Raw genomic sequence first — 27456 nt, forward strand, 5'->3', positions numbered from 1 at the left:
ACATTAGCAGTTTTCCAGTCTGCCGGGACCTTTGCTGAGTCCAGGGAGTTTTGGAAAATTATTACCAATGCATCCACAATCCCTACCGCCACTTCCCTCAAGACCCTAGGATGTAAGCCATCAGGTCCAGGCGATTTATCCGCCTTGAGTCCCATTATTTTACCGAGTACCACTTCCTTAGTGATTTTGATCGTGTTTAGCTCCTCCCCCCCTATAGCCCCCTGTTTGTCCAGTGTTGGGATATTCTTAGTGTCTTCTACTGTAAAGACTGATACAAAATATTCATTCAGTGTTTTTGCCATCTCCATATTTCCCACCATTAATTTCCCGCTCTCACTCTCTAAGGGACCAACATTTACTTTAGCCACCCTTTTTCTTTTTATATAACTATAAAAACTCTTACTATCTGTTTTTATATTTTTTGCTAATTTACTTTCATAATCTTTCTTCCCTTTCTTAATCAATCTTTTAGTTATTTTTTGCTGTCTTTTAAAGTTTTCCCAATCCTCTATCCTCCCACTAGATTTGGCTACCTTATATGCCCTTGTTTTTAGTCGAATACTATCCTTAATTTCTTTACTTAGCCACGGATGGCTGTCTTTTCTTTTCCACCCTTTTCTTCTCAGTGGAATATATATTTTTTGGAAGTTGTAAAATAACTCCTTAAATGTACACCACTGATCATGTATCATCTTACCCTTTAAACTATTTTCCCAATCCACTCTACTCAATTCCGCTCTCATACCCTCATAGTCTCCTTTATTCAAGCTTAGCACGCTTGTTTGAGATCCAACCTTCTCGCCCTCTAATTGAATATGGAATTCAACCATGTTATGGTCACTCATTCCAAGGGGATCCTTTACTAGGACATTTTTAATTAATCCTGTCTCGTTACACAGGACCAGATCTAAGGTTGCTTGCCCCCTGGTCGGTTCAGTTACATACTGCTCAAGAAACCCATCCCTAATACACTCAATGAACTCATCCTCAAGGCAGCCCTGCCCAATTTGATTTGTCCAATTAATATGATAGTTAAAATCCCCCATAATTATAGATGCTCCCTTATTACAAGCCTCAACTATTTCCTGATTGATACTCCGTCCAACAGAGTTGCAACTGTTCGGAGGCCTATAGACTACGCCCACTAGTGTTTTTTTCCCCTTATTATTCCTTACCTCCACCCAAACTGTTTCATTATCCTGATCTTTTGACCCAATATCATTTCTCTGTATTACAGTGATTCCTTCCTTTATTAACATAGCCACCCCACCTCCCCTTCCTTCCTGCCTGTCCTTCCTGATCGTTAAATAACCTGGTATGTTTATTTCCCAGGCATTGTCACCCTGCACCCATGTTTCTGTAATGGCCACAAGATCATACCCATATGTAGTTATTTGTGCCATTAACTCGTCTATTTTGTTAAGAATGCTACGTGCATTCAGATAGAGAACTTTCAAATATGTTTTGTGACACTTAGTTCCTGCTATTGCCCTTTTTATTACTTTACCTTTTACTCCATACCTTCTGCCCCTTCCTGACACGCTCTGGTTTTTAATTTCCCCACTGCTACCTAAGTCTATGACCTTCTCTGTTGTCATTTTTATTATTTGCTCTCTAGGAACCTCCCCCCCACTAGTTAGTTTAAAGCCCTCTCTACAGCCCTAGTTATATGATCCACCAGGACTCTAGTCCCAGCACTGGCCAAGTGAAGCCCGTCCCAATGGAACAGCTCCCTTCTGCCCCAGTACTGGTGCCAGTGTCCCAGGAAGCAAAACTCATTTCTCCCACACCAGTCTTTGAGCCACGCATTTAACTCTCTAATTTTATTTGCCTAGCCAAATTCGCTCATGGCTCAGGTAATAATCTAGAGATTATTACCCTTGAGGTTCTGTTTTTTAATTTGACCCCTAGCTGCTCATACTCCTTTAACAGAACCGGCTTCCTAGTCCTATCTACGTCATTTGTACCAACATGGACCACGACAACTGGATCCACCCCCTCCCACTGCAAGTTTCTTTCCAGCCCAGAGGAGATGTCCTTAACCCTGGCACTGGGTAGGCAACACAGCCTTCGGGACTCTCGCTCTCGGCTGCAGAGAACTCTATCTATCCCCCTAATAATACTATCCCCTACCACTACAACATTTCTATTTACTCCCCCCTCTTGAATGGCCCCCCATTCCACAGTGCTGTGGCCAGGTTGCTCATCCTCCCTGCAGTCCCTGCTCCTGTCCCCACAGGGAGTAAGAACCTCGAACCTGTTGGTCAAGAGCAAGGGCTGCGGCTTCTCCAGCTCTACCTCCTGGATCCCCGTACCTGCCTCACTCGTAGTCACACCGTCCTGTCCCTGACCATGGGCTACATCTGAATTACTTAACTTCATAGGTGTGACCACCTCCTGATACACAGAGTCCAGGTACTTCTCCCCCTCCCTGATTTGTCGCAGTGTCTGAAGCTCAGACTCCAGTTCATCAACACGGAGCTGGAGTTCCTGTAGCAGCAGACACTTGTCACAGACGTAATCACCGTGAGCCTCAATGGGGTTCACCGGCTCCCACATCTCGCAACAGTAACACATCACCTGCTCCATTCTATGTAATTAATTAAATTTTTTATTGTTAGTTATGGACACCCTCTGCCCGATTTTAGATGCTAGTATCCCCTTTAATTAATTGGATTTAAATTAAATCAATCCCTCTATTTACACCAGTTAAATGGTTTACCAACAGTCACTCTGCACCAGAAAGGCCTTGGTACACCACAGCAACCTTAAAAACTACAAACCACAGACTTAAAGTTTTAAAACGAGAGAAATACTCCAACCAATCACCTACCTGTTTTGTGGTGACGTCACACCTTGAATACTTTTTACCTCTCTCCTTGCCTGAGATTGGAGATTGGTACGCCTACCTGAGCCTCTGGGGCCTCTTGTAGTCGCTCTGCCGTGCTGCTCCGCCTCCAGCTGCTGCCGATGCCGCACTGAGGCCTACCTGAGCCTCTGGGGCCTCTTGTAGTCACTCTGCCGCGCTGCTCTGCCTCCACCTGCTGCCGATGCCACACTGAGGCCTACCTGAGCCTCTGGGGCCTCTTGTAGTCGCTCTTCCGTGCTGCTCCGCCTCCAGCCACTGCTGATGCCGCACTGAGGCCTACTTGAGCCTCTGGGGCCTCTTGTAGTCGCTCTGCCGCGCTGCTCCGCCTCCACTCGCTGCCGATGCCGCACTGAGGCCTACCTGAGCCTCTGGGGCCTCTTGTAGTCGCTCTGCCACGCTGCTCGGCCTCCACCCGCTGCCGATGCCGCACTGAGGCCTACCTGAGCCTCTGGGGCCTCTTGTAGTCGCTCTGCCGCGCTGCTCCACCTCCACCCGCTGCCGATGCCGAAAAGCACGGGAGACGCCATTTTATCCTGTTGGGGAAGAAGGAAAAGCACGGGAGGCGCCATTTTATTCCATTGGGGAAGAAGAAAAAGCGCGGGAGGCGCCATTTTAAATCACCCAAGATGCCGAAAAGTGGCAGTATCACTGCTTTCGACAACGAGGTAGAAGACTGGCCCACGTATGTGGAAAGAATTGAAGTGTACTGCAAGGCAAATGAGGTGGCCGATGGAAAGAGGGCATCGGTATTATTGAATTTGATGGGCGCGAGTACGTACAGCCTATTGCGGAATTTAACTACCCCAGCTAAACCAATGGAGAAAAGTTTTGAGGAGATTGTTAATATCTTACAGGAACACCTAAACCCTACATCGCTGCTGATAGCAGAAAGATTCAAGTTCCATAAAAGAAACCAGCACAAAGATGAGAGCAATGCTGACTATCTTACGGAACTACGCAAGTTATCAAAGCACTGCCAGTTCGGAGCAGGACTGGCAGACACCTTACGGGATAAGTTTGTCTGCGGGCTCCAGAGTGAAGGAACCCAGAAACGACTACTTTCAAAAAAGGACCTGACGCTAGAACAGGCTTTCAGCGTGGCAGTATCCTATGAAGCAGCAGCACGGGGAGCTGCGGAAATACAACAGAAACCACAAGAATACAGCGCTAACGAAATGGCGTATGGAGCAGAAAAGTGCTATCGCTGTGGCAGAACAACCCATGAGCAGAAGGACTGCTGGTTTAAGGACAAAGTATGCAGGCAATGCGGAAAAATGGGACATATAGCAAGAGTCTGCAGGTCGGGAAAGAAAACCTACATGACAAGAACTACTAAGGAACAGTACAGGAAAGTAAAGAAACTGACAGACAGTAGTTCGAAAGATCAGGAGAGTGATAAGGACTCCGGGAGCAGGAGACTAAGTTGTCTAAAGTTACACAACGTGATCGCAAAGGAGGATCACCGAACCATTTGGGTCACCCTCACGATAGCAGGGTCCCCAGTAAAGATGGAATTGGACACAGGATCAGCCCTAACTGTCATGAATCGACGAGACTATGAGCGGCTATTCTCACACATACCCTTAAAGGACACGTCCATTGTATTGAAGACATACACGGGGCAAAAGGTCTACCCCAGAGGAAAAATAAGGGTGCCAGTTAAATATAACGGCAAGGAAACACAGAAACTATATATGTATATACTACGAGATGGAGGACCACCATTATTGGGACGTGAATGGATCCAAAAAATACAATTGGATTGGCATTCCATTCAGGCGCTAACTGTGACTGACAAAAAGGATGATGATGTCGCACCTGGACGTCTGTCACAAATTCTATCTGACGCAGAAGAGGTGTTCCAACAAGGACTTGGGACTCTAAAAGGAGTAAAGGCAACCATAAAGATTGAAGATAACGCAAACCCAAAATTTTTTACGGCCAGACCGATGCCATACGCGATCCGCCCAGCCGTTGAAGCTGAACTGGAGAGTCTGGAGCATTCGGGTGTGCTGTCCAAGGTGGACTGGAGCGAGTGGGCCACACCCATCATTCCTGTAATGAAGAAAGCATTGAGCAGCACGCCTGGGGAGCCAAAGAAGGTTCGCATCTGTGGGGACTTCAAGGTGACTGTGAACCCAGTCCTGCACACAGTACAGTATCCACTTCCGCGGATAGAAGATATTTTCGCCTCACTATCTGGAGGGAAACGTTTTACAAAGATTGATCTGGCCCAAGCGTATCTACAAATGGAGGTGGAAGAAGCATCTAGAAAATACCTCACGATAAACACTCACAAAGGCCTTTACCAGTACAATCGACTGGTATTTGGGGTAGCATCAGCCCCGGCTATTTGGCAGAGGGCGATGGAACAAGTCCTGCAAGGGATCCCGGGGACCCAGTGTTATTTGGACGACATCCTGGTTATGGACGAAAATGACAGTGAACACCTTGCCAACCTGGAGCAGGTGCTCACGAGATTACAGGAATATGGGCTACGAGCCAACCGCCCCAAATGCGAGTTCTTCAGGAGGCAAATCTCGTATTGTGGCCACATGATTGATGAGGAAGGGTTGCATAAGTCGCCGGACAAGATTGAGGCTGTAGTCAAGGCTCCAGCACCAGAAAATGTGTTGCAACTAAGGTCGTTCCTCGGGTTGGTGAACTACTACCATAAGTTCTTGCCGAATTTATCTACAATTCTGCACCCACTGAATGCCCTGCTGCAAACTGGAGTGACATGGAAATGGAGTGATGAGTGTAAGCATGCCTTTCAGAAATGTAAATGCCTAATCACTTCAAAAGAAGTATTGGCCCACTACAACCCAATACTACCGATTCGGTTGGCATGTGATGCGTCACCCTACGGCATTGGAGCGGTACTGTCACACAAATTCCGTGACAGTTCAGAGAGGCCAATAGCCTTTGCATCGCGCTCGCTAACCTCAGCTGAGCATAACTACGCCCAGATTGACAGGGAGGTCCTCAGCCTGGTGTGGGGGGTGAAGAAGTTCAATCACTATCTGCACAGGCAGAAATTCACCCTACTGACTGATCATCAGCCGGTGATGACGGCGCAACAGCTGCAAAGATGGTCACTTTTTCTAGGGGCACATCAGTACGACATAGAGTACAAGGGTACGAAACAGCATGGAAACGCTGATGGGCTGTCGCGCCTACCGTTGCCTACGGTAGAAGAAGCACCTGCAGTGGACCCTGTTGAGATATTCCATGCGACCATAGTCGAATGTTTGCCTGTTACAAACTCAAGTATAGAGAAGGAAACCCGAAATGACCTGCCACTTTCTCGGGTCTATAATTTGACGGTGAAGGGATGGCCAGCATATGGCGACTCACTGTTGCCAGCATTCTCGCCAAGGAGAGAACAGCTGTCAGTGTGCCGGGGAACCTTGATGTGTGGATCCCGAGTGGTATTTCCACCCAAGTTAAGAGATAGAGTGCTCAATGAGCTTCATGAGGGTCATCTGGGAGGGGTAAAAATGAAAAGCCTAGCCAGGGCGTTTGTGTGGTGGCCGGGAATCGATAAAGAAATCGAGGATATGACCAAGAGATGCACAGGATGCCAGAAGGTCCAAAATGCTCCACCACAGGCCCCACTACATCCATGGGAGTGGCCCTCATCTCCATGGCAATGGGTACACATTGATTTTGCTGGTCCATTTATGGACTCAATGTTTCTAATCGCTGTGGATGCCCATTCAAAATGGCCAGAGGTCATTAAAATATCCTCCACCACCACGGAGAAAACTATTGCAGTCCTAAGGACCATCTTCGCCAGGAATGGGTTGCCAGAACAGATTTGCTCCGACAATGGGCCACAGTTTGTGTCTGAGGATTTCCGGAGGTTCCTGAAGAATAATGGGGTGAAACATTACACATCTGCCCCATATCATCCAGCCACAAATGGATTGGCTGAGAGGTTTGTTCAGACCTTTAAAAAGGCCATAAAGGCAATGTCTAATGACGACATACCACTACAACACAAGGTGGATAGTTTCTTGTTTGCTTACCGGAATGCGACACATGCAGTAACCAACCAAGCTCCAGCCGTACTGTTCTTCAACCGAAGGCTAAGATGTCGCCTGGATTTGCTCAAACCAAACATAAGACGAGATGTTGAGGATAAGCAATTCCAGCACATAAATGAGAAGCCAACCCGGAGCTTCAAGATAGGGCAACCAGTCTTGGCCCACGACTACCGAACAGAAAAATGGCAGCCAGGAATGATATGCACACAGCAGGGACCACTAATGTACACAGTGGACGTTGGAGAGAGCATTGTGAGGCGCCATGCTGACCAGGTTCTAGAGTCACAGGAACAAGCCAAACCCGTACCACGAGAAGGTGCACCTGGTAATCAACCCGAAGTACAGATTGCGTCTACCTCAGAAGCAGTGGTATTGGAAGCTGATGAACCAACCAATGACAATGAACCAAAATCAGCTCCGCCGCAAGAACAGGATACTCGAGAAAGGCGCTATCCAGTCAGGATCAGGAAGCCTCCTCAAAGACTGAACTTATAATGATTATTTCAGTTGATGTATATAATATCCAGAAAGTTGTAATTAGTTATTATTTAGTTGTTAAATGAATGTTATGTACTGTTTATCTAAAAGGGGAGGAATTGTTGTGTATGTACCTTTAAGGGAAGAACTGGTTTTAGACTGCAGTACCGGCAGTGACCACCCCTGTATAAAAGGCCCTAGCAGGCTTCTGTATTTCAGTCTGACGTTGCCCTCCAGTTCAGTAAAGTACCTGTTAAACTGTCCTCCCGAAGTCCGTGTATTATTGAGGCGCGGACTTTACACATAGCATTGCAGCTCTGTCTCAAGTCCAAGGCCAGGTTTTTGGGAGAAGCTGAGGTCTTCAAGTCAAAGCTTTAATGAAGACATTAAAAGACATAAAAGACAATACAATGGATAAATATAATCACGTTATTGTGAAATATGTAATTTAAATTTTTTTTGGACCTTCGAAATGTCAGCATGTTGAGCAATTTCTGAGATACAGGAAACTCTCTTTTAACCGGTACCTAAATAACCGGAAATCTCTGTTAACTGGCAAAATTCAGGAGTAGGTTCAGGTAAGTTTTACTTCATATTAGTGGCAGTTCCTGAATCTGTGGCTGTGTAACTGGGGTTTGTGCACTTGGTGCTAAGCAACAGGGATGCTTGGTCTGTGGCCGGAGTTCCTGCACATGTTGCTAAGCAACAGGGAAGCCTGGATTTGTTGCTGTGTACGGAGCTCTCGTACCTTTTAAACTATACCTCTCTGTAATCTGGACTTTTTGATAAATCGGCACCACGCCGGTCCCGCTGGTGCCGGATAATAAAGAGTTTCCTGTAAATCCACCTAATGGGCAGATTGTGCAATTACAAAGCAATGGCCTAGACATTCAGTCGCATAGCACCCATTTTACTGGTGCTAAATGGCTTCCTAAGGCACAATATGGCGGGCTGGAAGTGCACACTCATTACGAGCCGGAAGTGCACCGTGAACTATATTGGTAAAGGCCAAAACATCACCATGCAGTTCTCATGCCTGAAATTGCTGTTGGACTCTATGGATATACAAATAGGGGTCCCAATGCCTGTTTGACGCCCCCTCTGCAAGGTTGATTTGCCTGAAGGCAGGTGCCGGCTGCATTCAAGAAAATCAGGTCAACATGCAGCCTAATATGCGGTCCTTAAAGGGACCACCTGTTAGACCACTACCAGCAAGTGAAATTCAAAGCACCCTGCAACCCGGACTTTCTCCAATGTTTGGTGACGCCCTTTGTTGAATCCTTCTTCTTCCTACTTCAAAAGCATACTCCCAGTGAAGGCCAGAAACCAGCTTTTGAATTAAAAGCTGGGAATTCCCTTAAGTATAACATTGGGGAAGCACCTGTTTGTTTAAACTACAACAGTTTAAATGAAGTGGCATTCCTCAAATCTAATAATCTAATGCTTCCACCCTGGGTGCCCATTCTTCTTGCCCCTCACCTTTTCCTTCTCCTTCCTACTGCTTCCCCTCCTGATCTGCCATTCCTGCCTATCGCCCTCCCTTTCACTCTCCCTCCTACTATCTACCACTCCAAGTGTCCATGCTTCACTCTTTCCTTCTCCCTCCTAATGTTATCCACTTTGAGCAATCTGACCAGCTGTTCCTTCTTGTCCCTTTCCCTATCACTTTCCCTGCTACCCTCTCCTGTGTCAGCCGTGACTCAGTTGGTAACACTCTCACCTCTGAGTTAGAAAGTGGTGGGTTCACAGATCCACTTCAGAGACTTGAGTACAAAAATCTAGGCTGACATTCCAGTGCTGCACTGTCGGAGGTGCTGTTTTTCGGAGGAGACATTAAACCGAGGCCTCGTCTACCCTCTCAGATGAACGTAAAAGATTCTGGCCAATATTTATCCCTCAATCAACATCACTAAATTAGAGTTTCTGGCCATTACCACATTGCTGTTTGTGGGAGCTTGCTGTGCGCAAATTGCCTGCCATGTTTCCTACATTACAACAGTGACTACACTTCAAAAAGTACTTGATTGGCTTTAAAGTGCTTTAGGAGGTCCAGTATTTGTGAAAGGCGCTATATAAATGCAAGTCTTCCTTTCTTCTTTCTCAACTACCCCTCACCCTTTTCTTTTCCTTCTACCCTAACCCACGCCAAAACTCATCCTTTCCCAACTAGCAGCCTGCATTTATATTAGTATAAAACAGGACCTATGCCATACATCCCTCCCCATACCTATAAGCCATGACCTGCAGTCCAAGAGATACCTGTGACTGACTAGCCTGATCCCTCCCCCACCCTTTCCCTCTCTCCCCACTTTCTATCTCACTTCTACCACCTCCCACTCCAAGCACCATGTGCCTGTGCCATTTCCCTGTCAGTTGACAATTTAAGGCACTTGTAAGGCTGTATTATGAGACTATTAAGTCTAAGTGTTACATTTGACATTATATGCTTTGTAGTCTGCAAATAAAAGATTACAAGTAGGTTTATGGCATATTTGAAAGGGAATTTAATTTCAAAAGTAGTGCTGTATTATGTATCAGTATCCCATTTTAAGCAATAGATTCACATTTATGAAAAGGATGCATACATGGAAATTAGGCTGGTTGTACCATTACTGATTATGTAAAGAATTAAATCGGGACATGTGGTCACAAGTTACATGAGCAGATCCTGAGCAAGAAATGGCATATATTAGGATTGTATTTACATGAATTCAACTATATTTTCAAAATCGTTGTCACACATGTCGTTCTAAAATTTGTCAAGTAATAGGGGTATAAAGGACTACTGCCCCATTTGATTGATTTGGATATGTCGTTTCCTAATTAGGTTTAATTTTATTCATTGACATCCACTTCTAAATCAATTGGCTTACACAGATCTTGATCAACATAGAAACATAGAAACATGGAAGATAGGAGCAGGAGTAGGCCATTCGGCCGCTTGAGCCTGTTCTACCATTCAATGAGATCATGGCTGATCATCCAAATTCAGTACCCTGTCCCTGCCTTCTCCCCATATCCCTTGATCCCTTTAGCCTTAAGAAATATATCTAACTCCTTCTTGAATATATTTAATGAATTGGCCTCAACCGCCTTCTGTGGTAGAGAATTCCACAGGTTCACCACTCTCTGGGTGAAGAAATTCCTTCTCATCTCAGTCCTAAATGGCTTACCCCTTATCCTTAGACTGTGACCCCTGGTTCTGGACTCCCCCGCCATCGGGAACATTCTTCCTGCATCTAGTCTGTCTAGTCCTGTTAGAATTTTATAAGTTTCAATGAGATCCCCTCTCATTCTTCTAAACTCTAGCGAATATAAGCCTAATCGACCCAATCTCTCCTCAGACGTCATTCCTGCCATCCCAGGTATCAGTCTGGTGAATCTTCGCTGCACTCCCTCCATGGCAAGAACGTCCTTCCTCAGATAAGGTGACCAAAACTGCACACAATACTCAAGGTGTGGTCTCACCAAGGTCCTGTACAACTGCAGCAAGACATCCATGTTCCTGTACTCGAACCCTCTCGCTACGAAGGCCAACTTACCATTTGCCTTTTTAACCGCCTGCTGCACCTGCATGCTTACCTTCAGCGACTGGTGCACAAGGACACCCAGGTCTCGTTGCACTTCCCCTTCTCCCAATCTATTGCCATTCAGATAATAATCTGTCTTCCTGTTTTTGCCACCAAAGTGGACAACCTCGCATTTATCCACATTATACTGCATCTGCCATGCATCTGCCCAATCACCCAACCTGTCCAAATCATACTGGAGTTTCTCTGCATCCTCCTCACAGCACACATGCCCACCCAGCATTGTGTCGTCTGCAAACTTGGAGATATTACATCTAGTTCCCTCATCTAGATCATTAATATATATTGTGAATAGCTGGGGTCCTAGCACCGATCCTTGCGGTACCCCACTAGTCACTGCCTGCCACTCGGAAAAAGACCCATTTATTCCAACTCTGCTACTGTCTGCCAATCAGTTCTCTATCCAAGTCAGTACCTTACCTCTAACCCCATGTGCTTTAACTTTGCACGCCAATCTCTTATGCGGGACCTTATCGAATGCCTTCTGAAAGTTCAAATACACCACATCCACTGGTTCTCCCTTATCTATTCTACCAGTTACATCCTCAAAAAATTCCAGTAGATTAGTCAAGCATAATTTACCTTTTCTAAATCCATGTTAACTTTGTCCGATCCTGTCACTGTTTTCCAAGTGCTCTGCTATTACATCTTTTATAATGGACTCTAGCATTTTCCCCACTATCGATGTCAGACTTACCGGTCTGTAATTCCCCATTTTCTCTCCACCACCTTTTTTAAATAGTGGGGTTACATTAGCTACCCTCCAATCCATGGGAACTATTCCAGAGTCTATAGAATTTTGGAAGATGACGAGCAATGCATCTACTATTTCTAGGGCCACTTCCTTAAGTACCCTAGGATGTAGATTATCAAGCCCTGGGGATTTATCGGCCTTCAATCCCATCAATTTCCCTAACACCATTTCCCTACAAATACTGATTTCATTCAATTCCTCCCTCTCATTAGACCCTATGTTCCCCGACATCTCTGGAAGGTTATTTGTGTCCTCCTTTGTGAAGACAGAACCAAAGTATGTATTTAATTGGTCTGCCATTTCTTTGTTCCCCATTGTAAACTCCCCTGATTCTGACTGCAAGGGACCTACGCTTGACTTCACCAATTCTTTTCTCTCACGTTAACTTTAAATGCATTAAATGAAACAAAATTGACAAGTGCGTAGTCAGAAACAGAAAGTTTTAGATTTAGTAAATACCAGAACAATATAAGACAATGGCCCAGAAATTCGGGTCTCCACGGGTGAGTATGCACGGGTTACTCACCCGTAGGCCGAATGGAAGTGCTGATTTTCTGCATGCACTGCGCATGCGCGGGAATCCGGCACTTCCGACCCTCTGAACGAAGAGGTTCAGAGGTCGAACGCGCGCGCAGGGGAGGCAGCGCGTGTGCTTTGAACTTAGTTTTTTTTTACAGGTTTTCACGCGATGGTAAGCCTGCAGGATTTACACATTTAAAAAGCAGGTGTAAGGCCTGCTTTTTGCAAGGTAAGTGGTCAATTAATTAAAATTAAAACATTTTTTCCACAGGTTTACTATTTTTAAATACTTTAAAGCAAGGTAAGTTTATTTTTAGCCCCGTTAGAATATAAAATTATTTTTTTCAAAAATTTAAATTATTGTTTAAAATAGTTATTTAATGTAATTTATAGTTTATTTAAAAAGTGTGATTTAAAAAAAAAAATTATTTGAAGGTTTACTGCTATTTTGGGGCCCATAGTATTTATAAGTTTTGACAGGTCTTCCTGTCAACCTTATGAATGGGCTTTTCCCTCCTCCGATTGGCTGCCCATGGCTCACGTGATCCCAGGGGACGCATCGCACTAACTGCGCCCCTGGGACACGCAAGCACAGCGCGCCGGCAGCTGGGCCAGGCCCCGGAGCGGAATTCCACGGGGCCCTACAGCTCAACTGCCGGCGCGCAAGGTAAGTGCAGGTCGGGGGCTTACACCCGCGGGAAGCCCCCGGCCCGAATTTCTGGGCCAATATAGCAACGTAAGGGTGTCTATGGGTATACATATACTTGGAAGATATGAGATAACTGCAATTGAGGCTATTCTGGATGCATTGTATTTGACAAAAATATTCATTTGCCAGTACACACAATTAAGTATAATTGAGCCACTCAGTAGGATATTAACTACTGCCATTGTCCAGTAATCTACACTTCATGAACCACTCTAGAATGCTGAACTTTGCAAGTACTGTACTAATGAAGTGATAGTGAGTGGAATTAAATTATATATGTGACAGCCTTAGATATTGATATTTGCACACTAAAAAATAGTAGAATGCATTGTGGTGCATCAGGAAATAAAATGTTGCAATGTATTTTTTATTGCTTAATCAATGTAAAATATTTTCATTTGCAGTATTAGATAGGGGGACAATTTGCTTGTCGGTTTTGGTGTGTTCATGAGTTCTCGGCCCCATAACTCTGAAGCAGAGGCAGCCATCTCCTCAGCCTCCACTAGAAAGAGGGCACATCCTTCCCCAGTACTCACTCCTCCAGGTCCCCTGTGCTCAGTGAATCACCCAGTTCCAAATCCTGTCTACCACTTTCTAATTCCCCCAGGTGAAAGTTTCTGAACTGGTGCCTGGGAGAGAGGAAGTATGTGCCACAGGTGGTAAGTTCGAGGGGATTTGGGCAGAGGAATATGGGCCAGGATAAAATAACTGGAAAGAGTGAGTGGACTGGTCCTCATCTTCCTCCTCATAATCATCGTCATATGGAACAAGAGAGAAGAAACTCCCCAGGTCGTCCTGCTCATCACCATCTTTCTCCAGCTGTGGTGGATCTGTAGGAAAGGATGGCAGAAGGTAAGAATGGGTGAGTGTTATCTTCTTGGGATTAAGGAGACAGAGAAAGGTGGCAGAAAATTGTGTATGCAAGGTGCTTCACAGAGCCACCAGGGTGGCAGTGTCAATGGTCAGTTACTAACTTGGCACTGGCAAGATGCCACTTACCTCGCCATCTGCCACAGCAATAGCTGACTGAGTAACCACGAGCTGCATGGCTTTGTCCTCGAAGAGGGTGAGGAGTTTAAAGATAGGGATGACCCTTCCAGTGGTTTGCCTTTCATGGGCATTGTGCCAATTTCTTCTGCAAACAGATAAGTAAATGAGGGTAAGGCTGGCAGTTGAGTGTGTGCCAAATGTCATGGGATAGATGAACTAAGAGATGTGGGGGTATGAGGTTGTTAAAATAGAGGAAGGCTTTTAGGGTTGTGCAAGCGGAGTAAAGGGAGTTGTGTAGTCATAGTGCAGGATAGCAAGTTAGAGCCTACTTTAACCAGAGTGCACTATGAAGATTTAGTTGCATAAGTGTTGTTTTAAGAGAGCAAAGTTTGTGCTGGTGCCCAGGGTGGGCAAGGAATGTTGGAAGAGTGTGCTCGATGTGTTACCTTGCCAACCCTGGTGAGGTCATTGAACTTCTTGCAGCATTGCTCTGCAGTCCTGGGGGTGAGAGAGTTGGCACTCAGTGCCAGTGCCACCTCCCTTTGGGCAGCATGAGTGTCAGTGCTGGCAGGTTTGGTGGAAAGCACACCCTGGAATCTGTGCCTCCTGTCTTCAGTCTCCAGTCTCATCGAGTAGGCTTGGAGCTCTGCATCACTGAAGTTTTGAGTTCTTCTCCTGCCCTGCCCTGCTGTCCTCTGGGTACAGCTGGCACTTTAATGGTCATAATTCTATTCAAGTATAATCAAAATATTGGTACGGCATGCAGTGAAGTAATTTGAGAGAGAAATGAATGAGTGAAGCACTGTTGCTTACCTGCTTGTCCCCCAGAGGCATGCTGAAGACTGTAAGCTAAACAGTACTTTTAAAACGCTGCACAGAAATTTCCTGGCGGTTCAACTGTTTACACCCATTTTACACCAATTCTTGCACCAATGGATCTGCAACTGAGCTTACCCAGGAAGCTCGAATGCAAATTCCACTGCTGCCGACCGCAATTACTCTTAAAGTGGTGTAAATCCTATTGATGAAATTCTAGGCCATACACCATACACTATGAACATTGTACAAGTACAGACACATATAATGATAATAACATTTTTCTCAGTACTGTCTCTCAGGGTACATTACAGGTCTTTGTTAACAACTGGAAAAGTGCATTTTTCTCATAGGTTTCATTTAATTATTACTTTTTGGGTTTTTTCCTTCTGAAACAATTTCTTTTCAATGATTGCTCAAATTATAGTATAATCAAATTCACTCATATGCAAATTAAATTGCAAAATATATTCATATATACTTTTTAAAAAATCCCAATTCCCCTGTCTCCATTCATTTAATGACATTCAAGTCTATTTGAATGCAAATTAGATACATATTCTAGATGTTTATATGAGGAAAAAAAGTCAAATTAGCATGCAATTCATAGGCAGTGACCATTTATATGCTAGTCAAGTGGTTTAAATGAACTGCAAAAGCCAGGTCAGTATATCACTTGAAATGCAACTGTATCAAATTGCAGTAATTCTTACTTGATATTTAAAAATAAATCCATGTTGTGAAAAATCTACAGCTGTGTAATGATGATCACACTCAGATAATCGTTTTACCATCCTAGATTATTAATAACATGGCTTAATATCTGCAACCTTTGCATGAAGCTGTGTTGCATTGTCTCCTTGTGATGTGGAACCTTGATTATTGACCATAATGGTGTATAATTGAGGTTCCACTGTACCTCACACGTTCCTTTGTTAGAACACTTTACAGCACATACAGGTAGTTATATTTTAGGCTAACTTAGTGCTCTTGAAAAACATCCATAAACAACCAATATGATGAAGGGTACACACCTAAAACATCGTAATGCGTCTTTTCTCTTTACAAATGCTGACTAACCTGCTGTGTTTCTCCAGTATTTTCTGTTTTTATTTCAGACTTCCAGCATTTGCAGTTTTTCCTTTTCCATCTTATCTAACTAATATAACCTGATCTACCTAGTCTCTAAATCTTTCAAATGTTTGAAACATTGTGCTTACAGGATTTCTAGTGGGCTGGCACCTACGTATAACTTGCTTGCATCTCTTAAGCGAAGTGTAGTTTTACTCTCCAGACATTGTTGCTGAAATTTTATGAGGTTTGATCTGTAAGATGTTAAAGTCACAAGCTCCTAGATTCACCGACACAGTGGTGGAGGTCCTTGTGGAACAGGATGGTATGTTGCCTCCCTGGTGCCAGGATTAAGGATGTCACTGAGCGGCTACAGGACATTCTGAGAGGGGAGGGTGAACAGCCAGAGATTGTCGTCCATATCGGTACCAACGACATAGATAGAAAGAGGAACGAGGTCCTGCAGGCAGATTTTAGGGAGCTAGGAAAGAGATTAAAAAGCAGGTCCTCAAAGGTAGTAATCTCTGGATTACTCCCAGTGCCATGCACGAGTGAGTATATAGAAATAGAAGGATAGAGCAGATGAATGCAAGGCTGGAGAGATGGTGCCGGAGGGAGGGCTTCAGATTCCTGGGGCATTGGGGCTGGTTCTGGGGGAGGTGGAACCTGTACAGGCCGGGAGTACCATATCCTTGCGGGGAGGTTTGCTAGCGCTGTTGGGGAGGGTTTAAACTAAGTTGTCAGGGGGACAGGCACCAGGATGTAGCATTAGAAAGGAGAAACAAAGGGCACAAAGGATTGGGAGAGACAGATAGCACTAAAGTAATAAATAGTAAGGTATTAGGTGGGGTCCAACTAAGAGAGAATACAGGATGGCCTAAGATAGGTTTACAGTGCATGTATGTGAACGCACAAAGCATAGTAAACAAGGTTGGTGAGCTGCAGGTGCAAATAGCCACATGGGAATATGATTTTGTGGCAATAACAGAGACCTGGCTCAAAAAAGGGCAGGATTGGGTATTAAATATTCCTGGATATAAGGTGTTCAGGAAAGATAGGTAAGCGAAGATAGGAGGTGGTGTGGCAGTATTGGTTAAGGAGAATGTTACAGTGCTGGGGAGAGAGGATGTCCTGGAGGGATCAAGGACAGAATCTATATGGCTAGAGTTAAGAAATAATAGAGATGCCATTACACTACTAGGTGTATTCTATAGGCCACCAACTAGTGGGAAAAATATGGAGGCCATTTGCAGGGAAATTGCAGAGAGATGCAAGAACTATAGAATAGTGATAATAGGGGACTTCAACTCTCCTTATATAGACTGGGATAGTAATAGTGTAAAGAGCAGAGAGGGGGAAGAATTTCTGAAGTGTGTTCAGGAGATCAGCATAAGATCAGTATGTTTCCAGCCAAATGAGGAAGGAGGCATTGCTGGATCTGGTCCTGGGGAATGAGGTAGTGTCAGTGTCAGTAGGTGAACATTTAGGAACAGTATCATAAGGTTTAGATTAGCTATGGAAAAGGGCAGAGAACAATCTAGAGTAAAAATACTTAATTGGAGGAAGGCCAATTTCAGTGGGATGAGAACGATCTGGCCCAGGTAAATTGGAATCAAAGTTTGGCAGGCAAAACTGTAATGGAACAATGGACTGCCTTTAAAGAGGAAATAGTTCGGGTACAGTCGAGGTACATTCCCACTAGGGGGAAAGGTAGGGCAGCTAAAGTCAGAGCTCCCTGGATGACGAAAGAGATAGCGAGTAAGATGAACTAGAAAAAGAGCGTGCATGACAGAATACATCTGAGAATCAGGCTATATATAGAAAGTTCAGAGGAGAAGTAAAAAAGAAAATAAGAGGGGCAAAGAGAGGGTATGAGAATAGAATGGCAGGTAACATAACAGCTAATCCAAAAGTCTTCTATAGGCATATAAATTGTAAACGGGTAGTAACAGGAGGGGTGGGGCCAAAAAGGAGACCTCGAGAAAGGATTAATTAGCAATCTTGTTGTACGAGGCCTCTTGGGGAGGAGCGATCATAATATGATAGAATTCTTCATTAAGATGGAGAATGAAGTAGTTGACTCAGAGACTCGGGTCCTAAATTTAAATAAAGGAAACTACGTTGGTCTGAGGCGCGAGTTGGGTAGGATTGATTGGGGAATGTCACTCAAAGGGTTGATGGTGGATAGGCAATGGCAAACATTCAAAGGCCGCATGGATGAACTACAGAATTTGTCATCCCAGTTTGGCATAAAAATAAAACAAAAAAGGTGACTCAACCATGGCTAACAAGGGAAATTAGGGATAGCATAAGATCCAAGGAGAGGACATATAAATTGGCCAGAAAAAGCAATAATTCTGAGGATTGGGAGCAGTTTAGGATTCAACAAAGGAGGACAAAGGGATTAACTAAGAAGGGGAAAATAGAAGATGAGAGTAAGCTTGCGGGGAACATAAAAACTGACTGTAAAAGCTTTTATAGATATGTGAGGAGAAAAAGATTGGTGAAGTCAATCGTAGGTCCCTTGCAGTCAGAATCAGGGGAATTTATAATGGGGAACAAAGAAATAGCTGACCAACTAAATACATATTTTGGTTCTGTCTTCACAAAGGAGGACACAAATAACCTCCCAGAGATGCCGGGGAACATAGGATCTGATGAAAGGGAGGAACTGAAAGAAATCAGTATTTGTAGGGAAATGGCGTTAGGGAAATTGATGGGATTGAAGGCCGATAAATCCCCAGGGCCTGATAATCTACATCCTATGGTACTTAAGGAAGTGGCCCTAGAAATAGTAGATGCATTGCTGATCATCTTCCAACATTCAATGGGATCTGGAACAGTACCCATGGATTGGAGGGTAGCTAATGTTACCCCACTATTCAAAAAAGGTGGTAGAGAGAAAACGGGGAATTACAGACCGGTAAGCCTGACATCGGTAGTGGGGAAAATGCTAGAGTCCATTATAAAAGATGTAATAGCAGAGCACTTGGAAAACAGTGACAGGATCGGACAAAGTCAACATGGATTCACAAAAGGTAAATCGTGCTTGACTAATCTACTGGAATTTTTTGAGGATGTAACTGGTAAAATAGATAAGGGAGAACCAGTGGATGTGGTGTATCTGGACTTTCAGAAGGCCTTCGATAAGGTCCCGCATAAGAGATTAGCGTGTAAAGTTAAGGCACATGGGATTGGGGGCAAGGTATTGACTTGGATAGAGAACTGGTTGGCAGACAGAAAGCAAAGAGTTGGAATAAACGGGTCTTTTTCCGAGTGGCAGGCAGTGACTAGTGGGGTACCGCAGGGATCAGTGCTTGGACCCCAGCTATTCACAATATATATTAATGATCTAGACAAGGGAACTAGATGTACTATTTCCAAATTTGCAAACGACACAAAGCTGGGTGGGCATGTGTGCTGTGAGGAGGATGTCGAGAAACTCCAGGATGATTTGGACATGTTGGGTGATTGGGCAGAAACATGGCAGATGCAATATAACATGGATAAATGTGAGGTTATCCACTTTGGTGGCAAAAACAGGAAGGCAGATTATTATCTAAATGGCAATAGATTGGGAGAAGTGGAAGTGCAACGAGACCTGGGTGTCCTTGTGCACCAGTCGCTGAAGGTAGGCATGCAGGTGCAGCAGGCGGTTAAGAAGGCAAATGGTATGTTGGCCTTCGTAGCGAGAGGGTTTGAGTACAGGAACAAGGATGTCTTGCTGCAGTTGTACAGGGCCTTGGTGAGACCGCATCTTGAGTATTGTGTGCAGTTTTGGTCGCCTTATCTGAGGAAGGATGTTCTTGCCATGGAAGGAGTTCAGCGAAGATTCACCAGGCTGATACCTGGGATGGCAGGAATGACGTATGAGGAGAGATTGGGTCGATTGGGCTTGTACTCGCTGGAGTTTAGAAGAATGAGAGGGGATCTCATTGAAACTTATAGAATTCTAACAGGACTGGACAGACTAGATGCAGGAAGGATATTCCCGATGGTCGGGGAGTCCAGAACCAGGGGACACAGTCTAAGGATAAAGGGTAGGCCATTTAGGACAGAAATGAGGAGGAATTTCTTCACCCAGAGAGTGGTGAACCTGTGGAACTCTCTACCACAGAAGGCGGTGGAGGCCAGTTCATTAAATATATTCAAAAAGGAGTTGGATATATTTCTTAAGGTTAAAGGGATCAAGGGGTATGGGGAGAAAGCAGGGACAGGGTACTGAATTTGGATGATCAACCAGGATCGCATTGAATGGCGGAGCAGGCTCGAGGGGCCGAATGGCCTACTCCTGCTCCTATCTATGTTTCTATGTTTCTATGCATGGAGGCAGAGGGTATGGCTGAGGTGCTAAATGAGCACTTTGCATCTGTCTTCACCAAGGAAGAAGATGCTGCCATAGACATAGTGAAGGAGGAGGTAGAGGAGATACTGGATGGGATAAAAATTGATACAGAGGAGATACTACTTAAAGTAGATAAGTCACCAGGACCAGATGCTGAGGGAAATGAAGGAAGAAATCGTGGAGGTACTGGTCATAATCTTCCAATTCTCCTTAGAAATGGGGCTGGTACCAGAGGACTGGAGAATTGCAAATGTTACACCATTGTTCAAAAAAGGGTGTAAAGATAAACCCAGCAACTACAGGCCAGTTAGTTTAATGTCAGTAGTGGGGAAGCTTTTAGAAACAATAATCAGGGCCAAAATTGACAGTCACTTGGACAAACGTGGATTAATTAAGGAAAGCCAGCACAGATTTGTTAAAGGCAAATCGTGTTTAACCAACTTGATTGAGTCTTTTGATGAGATAACAGAGAGGGTCGATGAGGGCAATGCGGTTGATGTGGTGTACAGTACATGGATTTCCAAAAGGCGTTCGACAAAATGCCACATAATAGACTTGCCAGCAAAGTTGAAGCCCATGGAATAAAAGGGACAGTGGCAGCATGGATACGAAATTGGCTAAATGACAGGAAACAGAGAGTAGTGGTGAATAGCTGTTTTTCGGACTGGAGGAAGGTATACAGTGGTGTTCCCCAGGGGTCGGTTCTAGGACCATTGCTTTTCTTGATATATATTAATGACTTGGATGTGGGTGTAAAGGGCACAATTTCAAAATTTGCTGATGACACAAAACTTGGAAGTATAGTGAACAGTGAGGAGGATAATGATAGACTTCTAGCAGACATAGAGAGGCTGATGAAATGGGCGGGCACGTGGCAAATGAAATTTAATGCAGAAAAGTGCAAAGTGATACATTTTGGTAGAAAGAATGAGGAGAGGAAATATAAACAAAAGGGTACAATCCTAAAGGGGGTGCATGAACAGTGAGACCTGGGGGTATATGTGCACAAATCATTGAAGATGGCAGGGCAGGTTGAGAAAGCAGTTCAAAAAGCTTACGGGATCCTGGGCTTCATGAATAGAGGTATAGAGTACAAAAGCGTGGAAATTATGATGAACCTGTATAAAACACTGGTTCGGCCTCAACTGGAATATTGTGTCCAATTCTGGGCACCACACTTTAGGAAGGATGTGAAGGCCTTCGAGAGGGTGCAGAAAAGATTTACAAGAATTATTCCAGGGATGAGGGACTTCAGTTATGTGGATAGACTTGAGAAGCTGGGGTTGTTCTCCTTAGAGCAGGGAAGATTGAGAGGAGATTTGATAGAGGTATTCAAAATCATGAGGAATCTGGACAGAGTAGATAGAGAGGAATTGTTCCCATTGGTAGAAGGGTCGAGAACCAGAGGACACAGATTTAAGGTGATTGACAGAAGAACCAAAGGCGACATAAGGAGAAACTTCTTTACGCAGCGAGTGGTTAGGATCTGGAAGGCACTGCCTGAAAGAGTGGTGGAGGCAGACTCAATCACTGCTTTCAAAAGGGAGTTGGATAAGTACCTGAAGGAAAAAAATTTGCAGGGCTACAGGGAAAGGGCGTGGGAGTGGGACTAGCTGAAGTGCTCTTGCAGAGAGCCGGCATGGGCTTGATGGGCCGAATGGCCTCCTTCTATGCTATAACCATTCTATGATTCTATGAATGCAAGCTGATCCTCTTCTCCTTGGATGGCAGGGGCTGGTAAGATACATTTTGCAGCAGGTCTGCATGGAGCTGGCTGACAATGTGAATGCATCAGCCATCATCCCCAGAACATGATAAGTGCCACAAGTGCTTCAGTGCCCTGGCCCGAATAGCAAGGGTGGGAGTGATGTCTCTACTTCTCTGCATTTCACCTGGCCACAGCATTTCCCTCCCCAACCTCGGCACTCTGAGCATTTCCCTCCCCGCTCCACATGCTTCTTCTCCAATCACAAAAAGACTTAGTATCAATTCTCATTCCAATCACATACTCACTTGTTGCTGCTGTCCTCATAACAGGCGCTAATAGCATTTTGCTTATACCTGGTAGCAACTGCAAAGCATTTCAGTTCTTTGCTGACTGCTTTCACATTTCAGACTGGAGCCACTTCCTTGCACATGACCATCTTCCCCTCCTGCTCACAATTTGCTGCTTCTCCCTCTCACATTGCACTCTATTTCTGCCACACACAGAAGCTCAAAGCTTTACAACAACCAGTCATTAAATCTTTCCTTCTTTTTCTGCAGGAGAAGAAAACTCACACTAACCGGAAGTGACCAGAAGCAGGGGAGGGCCAACCTTCATTCAAGCCCTCCCTCAAATGACAGAGGAACCAAAGGAGCTCATTGGACCAGGCAGCTTGAGGAGCGTTGACGATGGTGAGGCCACATTCAGCAGGGTGTCTGCCAGTTTCTCTTACCTTTCTTCAAGCAATCACACATACAGGCAGCTTGGCAATCTGGTGCTGCATTGCAAGTTAAAGGGGTCTGCACATGGTGAATCACAGGGCATAAGTGAGCAAGAGAAGGGACTTGTGAAAAGGACAGCCCCCGAGATAGCTCACTAGAAGGCAAGCTGCGGTCCTAGCTCTGCTGAAGAGAACAGAGGTGCCAACCTTAGGGGGCCAGCTTATGACAGAAAAAAATACTTTCATCGCACCAGCAGTTTTCCGAGGTATTGGAAAACTTGGCTGGAAGCTGCGTATGGAGCAGTCCGCTATGAGACGGTGTGGCCTCTGGTGCAAGACATCAACAATCTGCAGTCTACCATGGAGTGTGTGGTCATCTCCTGGTCACCTCCATGGGTGCTGCAGCTGAGCTCTCTGCACAGGAGTCTGCGGCATCAACTCTTGCAGCTTTGATCAAAGCTCAAACTGGTTCCATTCAGGATCTCGGCTCCACCGGCATCAAAAGACTTGGGGAAGTCATTGATAGGGGCTTCAATCACATCGCTGATCTCCTACAGTCTGCTCTCCCAGAGATTAGTGGGAGTGATGAGTTGCAGCCCCATAGAGATGGCAGTGGCAGAATAGGAGTGACACATGTTGCCCTCTCTCAGGATGACAACATGTCTGTGCCCTCACTTGCCCAACAACAATGCTGGCCACGGTGCTAGAAAGCCAGCTGGACCATAGTGCCCCAACAGCAGCCAAGATGCTGCAGTCAGACACGAGCTCCTAAACGTTGCCACCCACAAGCATCTCAAGGGCCCTCATCTGAGCATCAGCAGCCTTTCATTACGCATGCTGAAGTCACTGGGAGATCATCTTGTAGGAATAGTAGAGTAGCTAAGAGATTGCTTAAGACAGGCACTATGGGCTCACACTTGGGTGCTAATTAGTGTGTAGGCATTTGTGTAAGCCAGTAAAATTATAAAACATTTTGAAATATTTGTGTGCAGTTATTCAGTAGTAGCTGGTGGTCCTGCAATGTCAGATAATTTGAATATCACTGTTAGCCTTTCGGCAGATGTAGCTTGTTGATGTGTTGGAAGGACTGGGAGAAATGTTGGACTGTTAATGCAGGAGAGCAGGGATTGATCTCCTGAAGTACTCTTCAATGAACTGCTTACAAAGAGCTCTAGCTGCAGGCAGGTGTTGGAGTCCTCTGGTTTCCTTGCGTCCACTGTCATCAATGTCATCTCCCTCAACTTGCTGATGGTTCTCGTCAATGGTGGCACAATGTGTTGTCCCCATTGCAGAGCAAAGTTACGCAGCATACAGCAATCTGCTATCACATGGGCACTTTTTTTGGGCTGTACTGGAGGAAGCCACCAGGCAGCAGAATTATTGCTTCAGAAATGCAACGGTCTGCTCGTTAAGGGCTCTAGTTGTCCCATGGAACAGGTTGTAGCAGTTTGGCCAGCAAGCATGAGTTCCTTAAAGAAGGCATGAGTCAAGTGTTATGGGGGTACCAGTTCCAATGAAAGGTCATCGACCGGAAATATTTTCACTCGCCACAGATACTGCCTAATCTATTGAGTGTTACCAGCATTTTCTGTTTTTATGTGTAGGGAGCAATGTTCCCTATAAGCCGTGCAGACGTGTTGCCATGCTCTCCATGGAGAGCGGGAGCGGGCTTTTAAATTGAAAAATACGCACCTGTGTGGACTTTTGAATGGGCCACGCAGCCCATTAAAGGGGCCGTGTCACCCCAAAACAAATGATGGGGAGCATTGGTCGGGGGTAGCATTGGCCCTTGTCTGAAGCAAGCAGACTTTTACTTGATGTTCAGGAGCAAAGAGGGGGAGGATAGAGGGTTGGCGCAATGTGAAAGCATCATGGCAGCTGCCAGGAAGCCAGGCACAGACCTGCACGATGCGCTGCTGGTGATCATACACCATATGCAGGCAATGGAAGCCCTTGCCATTCATGAAGGCAGCTGGCTCGTTTGTAGGAGAATAGAACATAGAACATAGAAATATAGGAGTAGGAGGCCATTCGGCCCTTCGAGCCTGCTCCGCCATTCAATATGATCATGGCTGATCCTCTATCTCAATACCATATTCCCCATATTCCCGCTCTCTCTCCATACCCGTTGATGCCTTTTGTGTCTAGAAATCTATCTATCTCCTTCTTAAATATATTCAGTGACTTGGCCTCCACAGCCTTCTGTGGTAGAGAATTCCACAGGTTCACCACCCTCTGAGTGAAGAAATTTCTCCTCATCTCAGTCCTAAATGTCCTACCCCGTATCCCGAGACTGTGACCCCTCATTCTGGACCCCCAGCCAGGGGAAACATCCTCCCTGCATCCACTCTGTCTAGCCCTGTCAGAATTTTATACGTTTCAATGAGATCCCCTCTCATTCTTCTAAACTCTAGTGAATACAGGCCTAGTCGACCCAATCTCTCCTCATACAACAGTCCTGCCATCCCAGGAATCAGTCTGGTGAACCTTCGCTGCACTCCCTCTATGGCAAGTATATCCTTTCTTAGATAAGGAGACCAAAAGCACACAGTACTCCAGGTGTGGTTTCACCAAGGCCCTGTACAACTGTAGTAAGACATCCTTGCTCCTGTACTCAAATCCTCTTGCAATGAAGGCCAACTTACCATTTGCCTTCCTAACTGCTTGCTGCAGCTGCATGTTTGCTTTCAGTGACTGGTGTACAAGGACATCCATGTCCCTTTGTACATCAGCATTTCCCAATCTATCACCATTTAAATAATACTCTACCTTTGTGTTTTTCCAACCAAAGTGGATAACTTCACATTTATCCACGTTATACTGCGTCTACCATGTATTTGCCCACTCACTCAATTTGTCTAAATCACCTTAAAGCCTCTTTGCATCCTCCTCACAACTCACAATCCCACCTAGTTTTGTGTCATCAGCAAACTTAGAAATATTATATTTGGTTCCCTCATCCAAATCATTGATATATATTGTGAATAGCTGGGGCCCAAGCACTGATCCCTGCGATACCCCACTAGTCACCGCCTGCCACCCCAAAAAAGACCGATTTATTCCTACTCTCTGTTTCCTGTCTGTTAACCAATTTTCAATCCATGCCAGTATATTACCCCCAATCCCATGTGCTTTAATTTTGCACACTAACCTCTTATGTGGGACTTTATCAAAGGCCTTCTGAAAATCCAAATACACTACATCCACTGGTTCTCCCTTATCTATTCTACCTCAAAAAACTCATGGCATTTTGTATGGACAACGATGCGGTGGACATGAGGAAAACCTGTTATATTTATGAATTCCAGATCCCTATCCTGCTGTTTGCAGTTATCCATGGAGAGCATGATGAACTTGTTGGCTTTAGCAAACATAGCATGAATCACCTGTTTTCCTTTTTCATGCATTCAGTCTCTCATCTTCAGCTCTCTTTCTTTCCTCCCACCATCAAATTTTGTGGACTCTATTTATTTCTTCCCAGCTTTTTCCAACTATTTCTCGATCACGTTCTGATCTTGTACCTGTTGCTCTTATTATTGTTCAGCTGCACACATTAGTTGTTGGCCCTGTCCATGACCAGAGGTGCCAACGATGAAACTATAAAAATACAAAGATTTATATACCGATAAAAATTGGGTACCGGTACAATAATCAGACAGGCTCCCCAGCCAAAGAGGGCCTACAGGGAGAATAGGGTCTGGGGGAAAAGCTCTATAATAGTAGAGTCTGATGTTATCAAAACAGGTATATACTATATCAAAAGTAGGGAGAATTTCAGTAACAGTCATACAGGCCACATTCAGAGCTACAGTGGAATCAATCTAGATACATAGTGTTAGAAACTAGGAGTGCCTAGAAAAGTATATGGCTACGCAAATAATACTGTGTTTAAATGATTGTATGTTTCTGCTCGAGACAAGTAAGGGATTAATGTATAAGTTATGTTTTACTGGGACTGCATAAGTTTCGGTTTCCTGGAGAAACTTGCATTAGTATTTGAGACAGTGTTTTTAATTAGTTAGATTAGATGATGTATAACATCCCACACATGGGGCCCAAAGTCTCTCTCTTTGGCAGTCCCTCGGAACCGAGGATTGTTATGTATTATGTGTTCTCCTCCCACCTGCGGTGGCGCTGTCACAGCAGATGGATGGTTGGGTTTGTTCTCTTGGTTGGGTTTTTGTTCTCTTTGTTCTGTTCTCTCTGGAATCTTCTTTTTGAATAAAGTAGCCTCATGTTTGAATCTCTGGGTTCTGAGCCCTAATTGTGTCTAGGTAGAAAGGTACAGACACAACAAAGTGGCGACGAGGATCGGACGAATCTGCGTTGTGGGAACTTTCTTGTTTTCAACTACAAAACACTCGGAACAGAGACGGGTGCAGTGAGTAAACAGAAATTAAAATTTGAAACCTGAGATGGCTACTATATTCGGAAACATTGGTGATTTTGATGAAAATGTGGAGCAATGGAGCTCATACACAGAACGATTTGAATACTTCACACAAGCAAATGACATTGGAGGGAACAAAGTAGTACCTACATTGTTAAGTGTGATGGGACCAAAGACTTTCAATCTTTTGCATACTTTAGTGCATCCAGATAAACCAGGGACTAAATAATATAGCGAAATTGTGGAGATATTAAAGGGCATTTTTCACCCAAACCCCTAGTCATAGCTGAGAGGTTTAGGTTCCACAGGCGTAACCAGGAAGAAGGAGAAACAGTGACCATGTTTGTAGCTGCACTAAAAAGACTATCAGAGCACTGTGAGTTTAATGACGTACTAAATTATACTATAAGAGACAGACTTGTGTGTGGTCTGCAAAGTGCAGCCACACAGA

The 27456-nt window shown here is 44.7% G+C and overlaps 1 protein-coding gene across 1 annotated transcript in view; it reads right to left on the reverse strand.

The window, feature by feature from the left end:
* LOC147122070 (uncharacterized) overlaps positions 1-23902 on the reverse strand; it is a 196241-nt gene extending 172339 nt beyond the window's left edge. Inside the window, exons 1-2 of the mRNA XM_085978153.1 lie at positions 23760-23902; positions 13967-14102 (exon numbers count right to left, since the gene is read on the reverse strand). Of these exons, the coding sequence (XP_085834279.1) occupies positions 13967-14102; positions 23760-23902 (279 nt within the window). The remainder of the gene's footprint in view (positions 1-13966; positions 14103-23759) is intronic.
* Positions 23903-27456: the final 3554 nt, after the last annotated feature.

This window comes from Somniosus microcephalus, chromosome 3 (assembly GCF_052327205.1).
Source record: "Somniosus microcephalus isolate GS21.2 chromosome 3, FLI_Smic_1.0, whole genome shotgun sequence".
Lineage (NCBI taxonomy): Eukaryota > Metazoa > Chordata > Chondrichthyes > Squaliformes > Somniosidae > Somniosus > Somniosus microcephalus.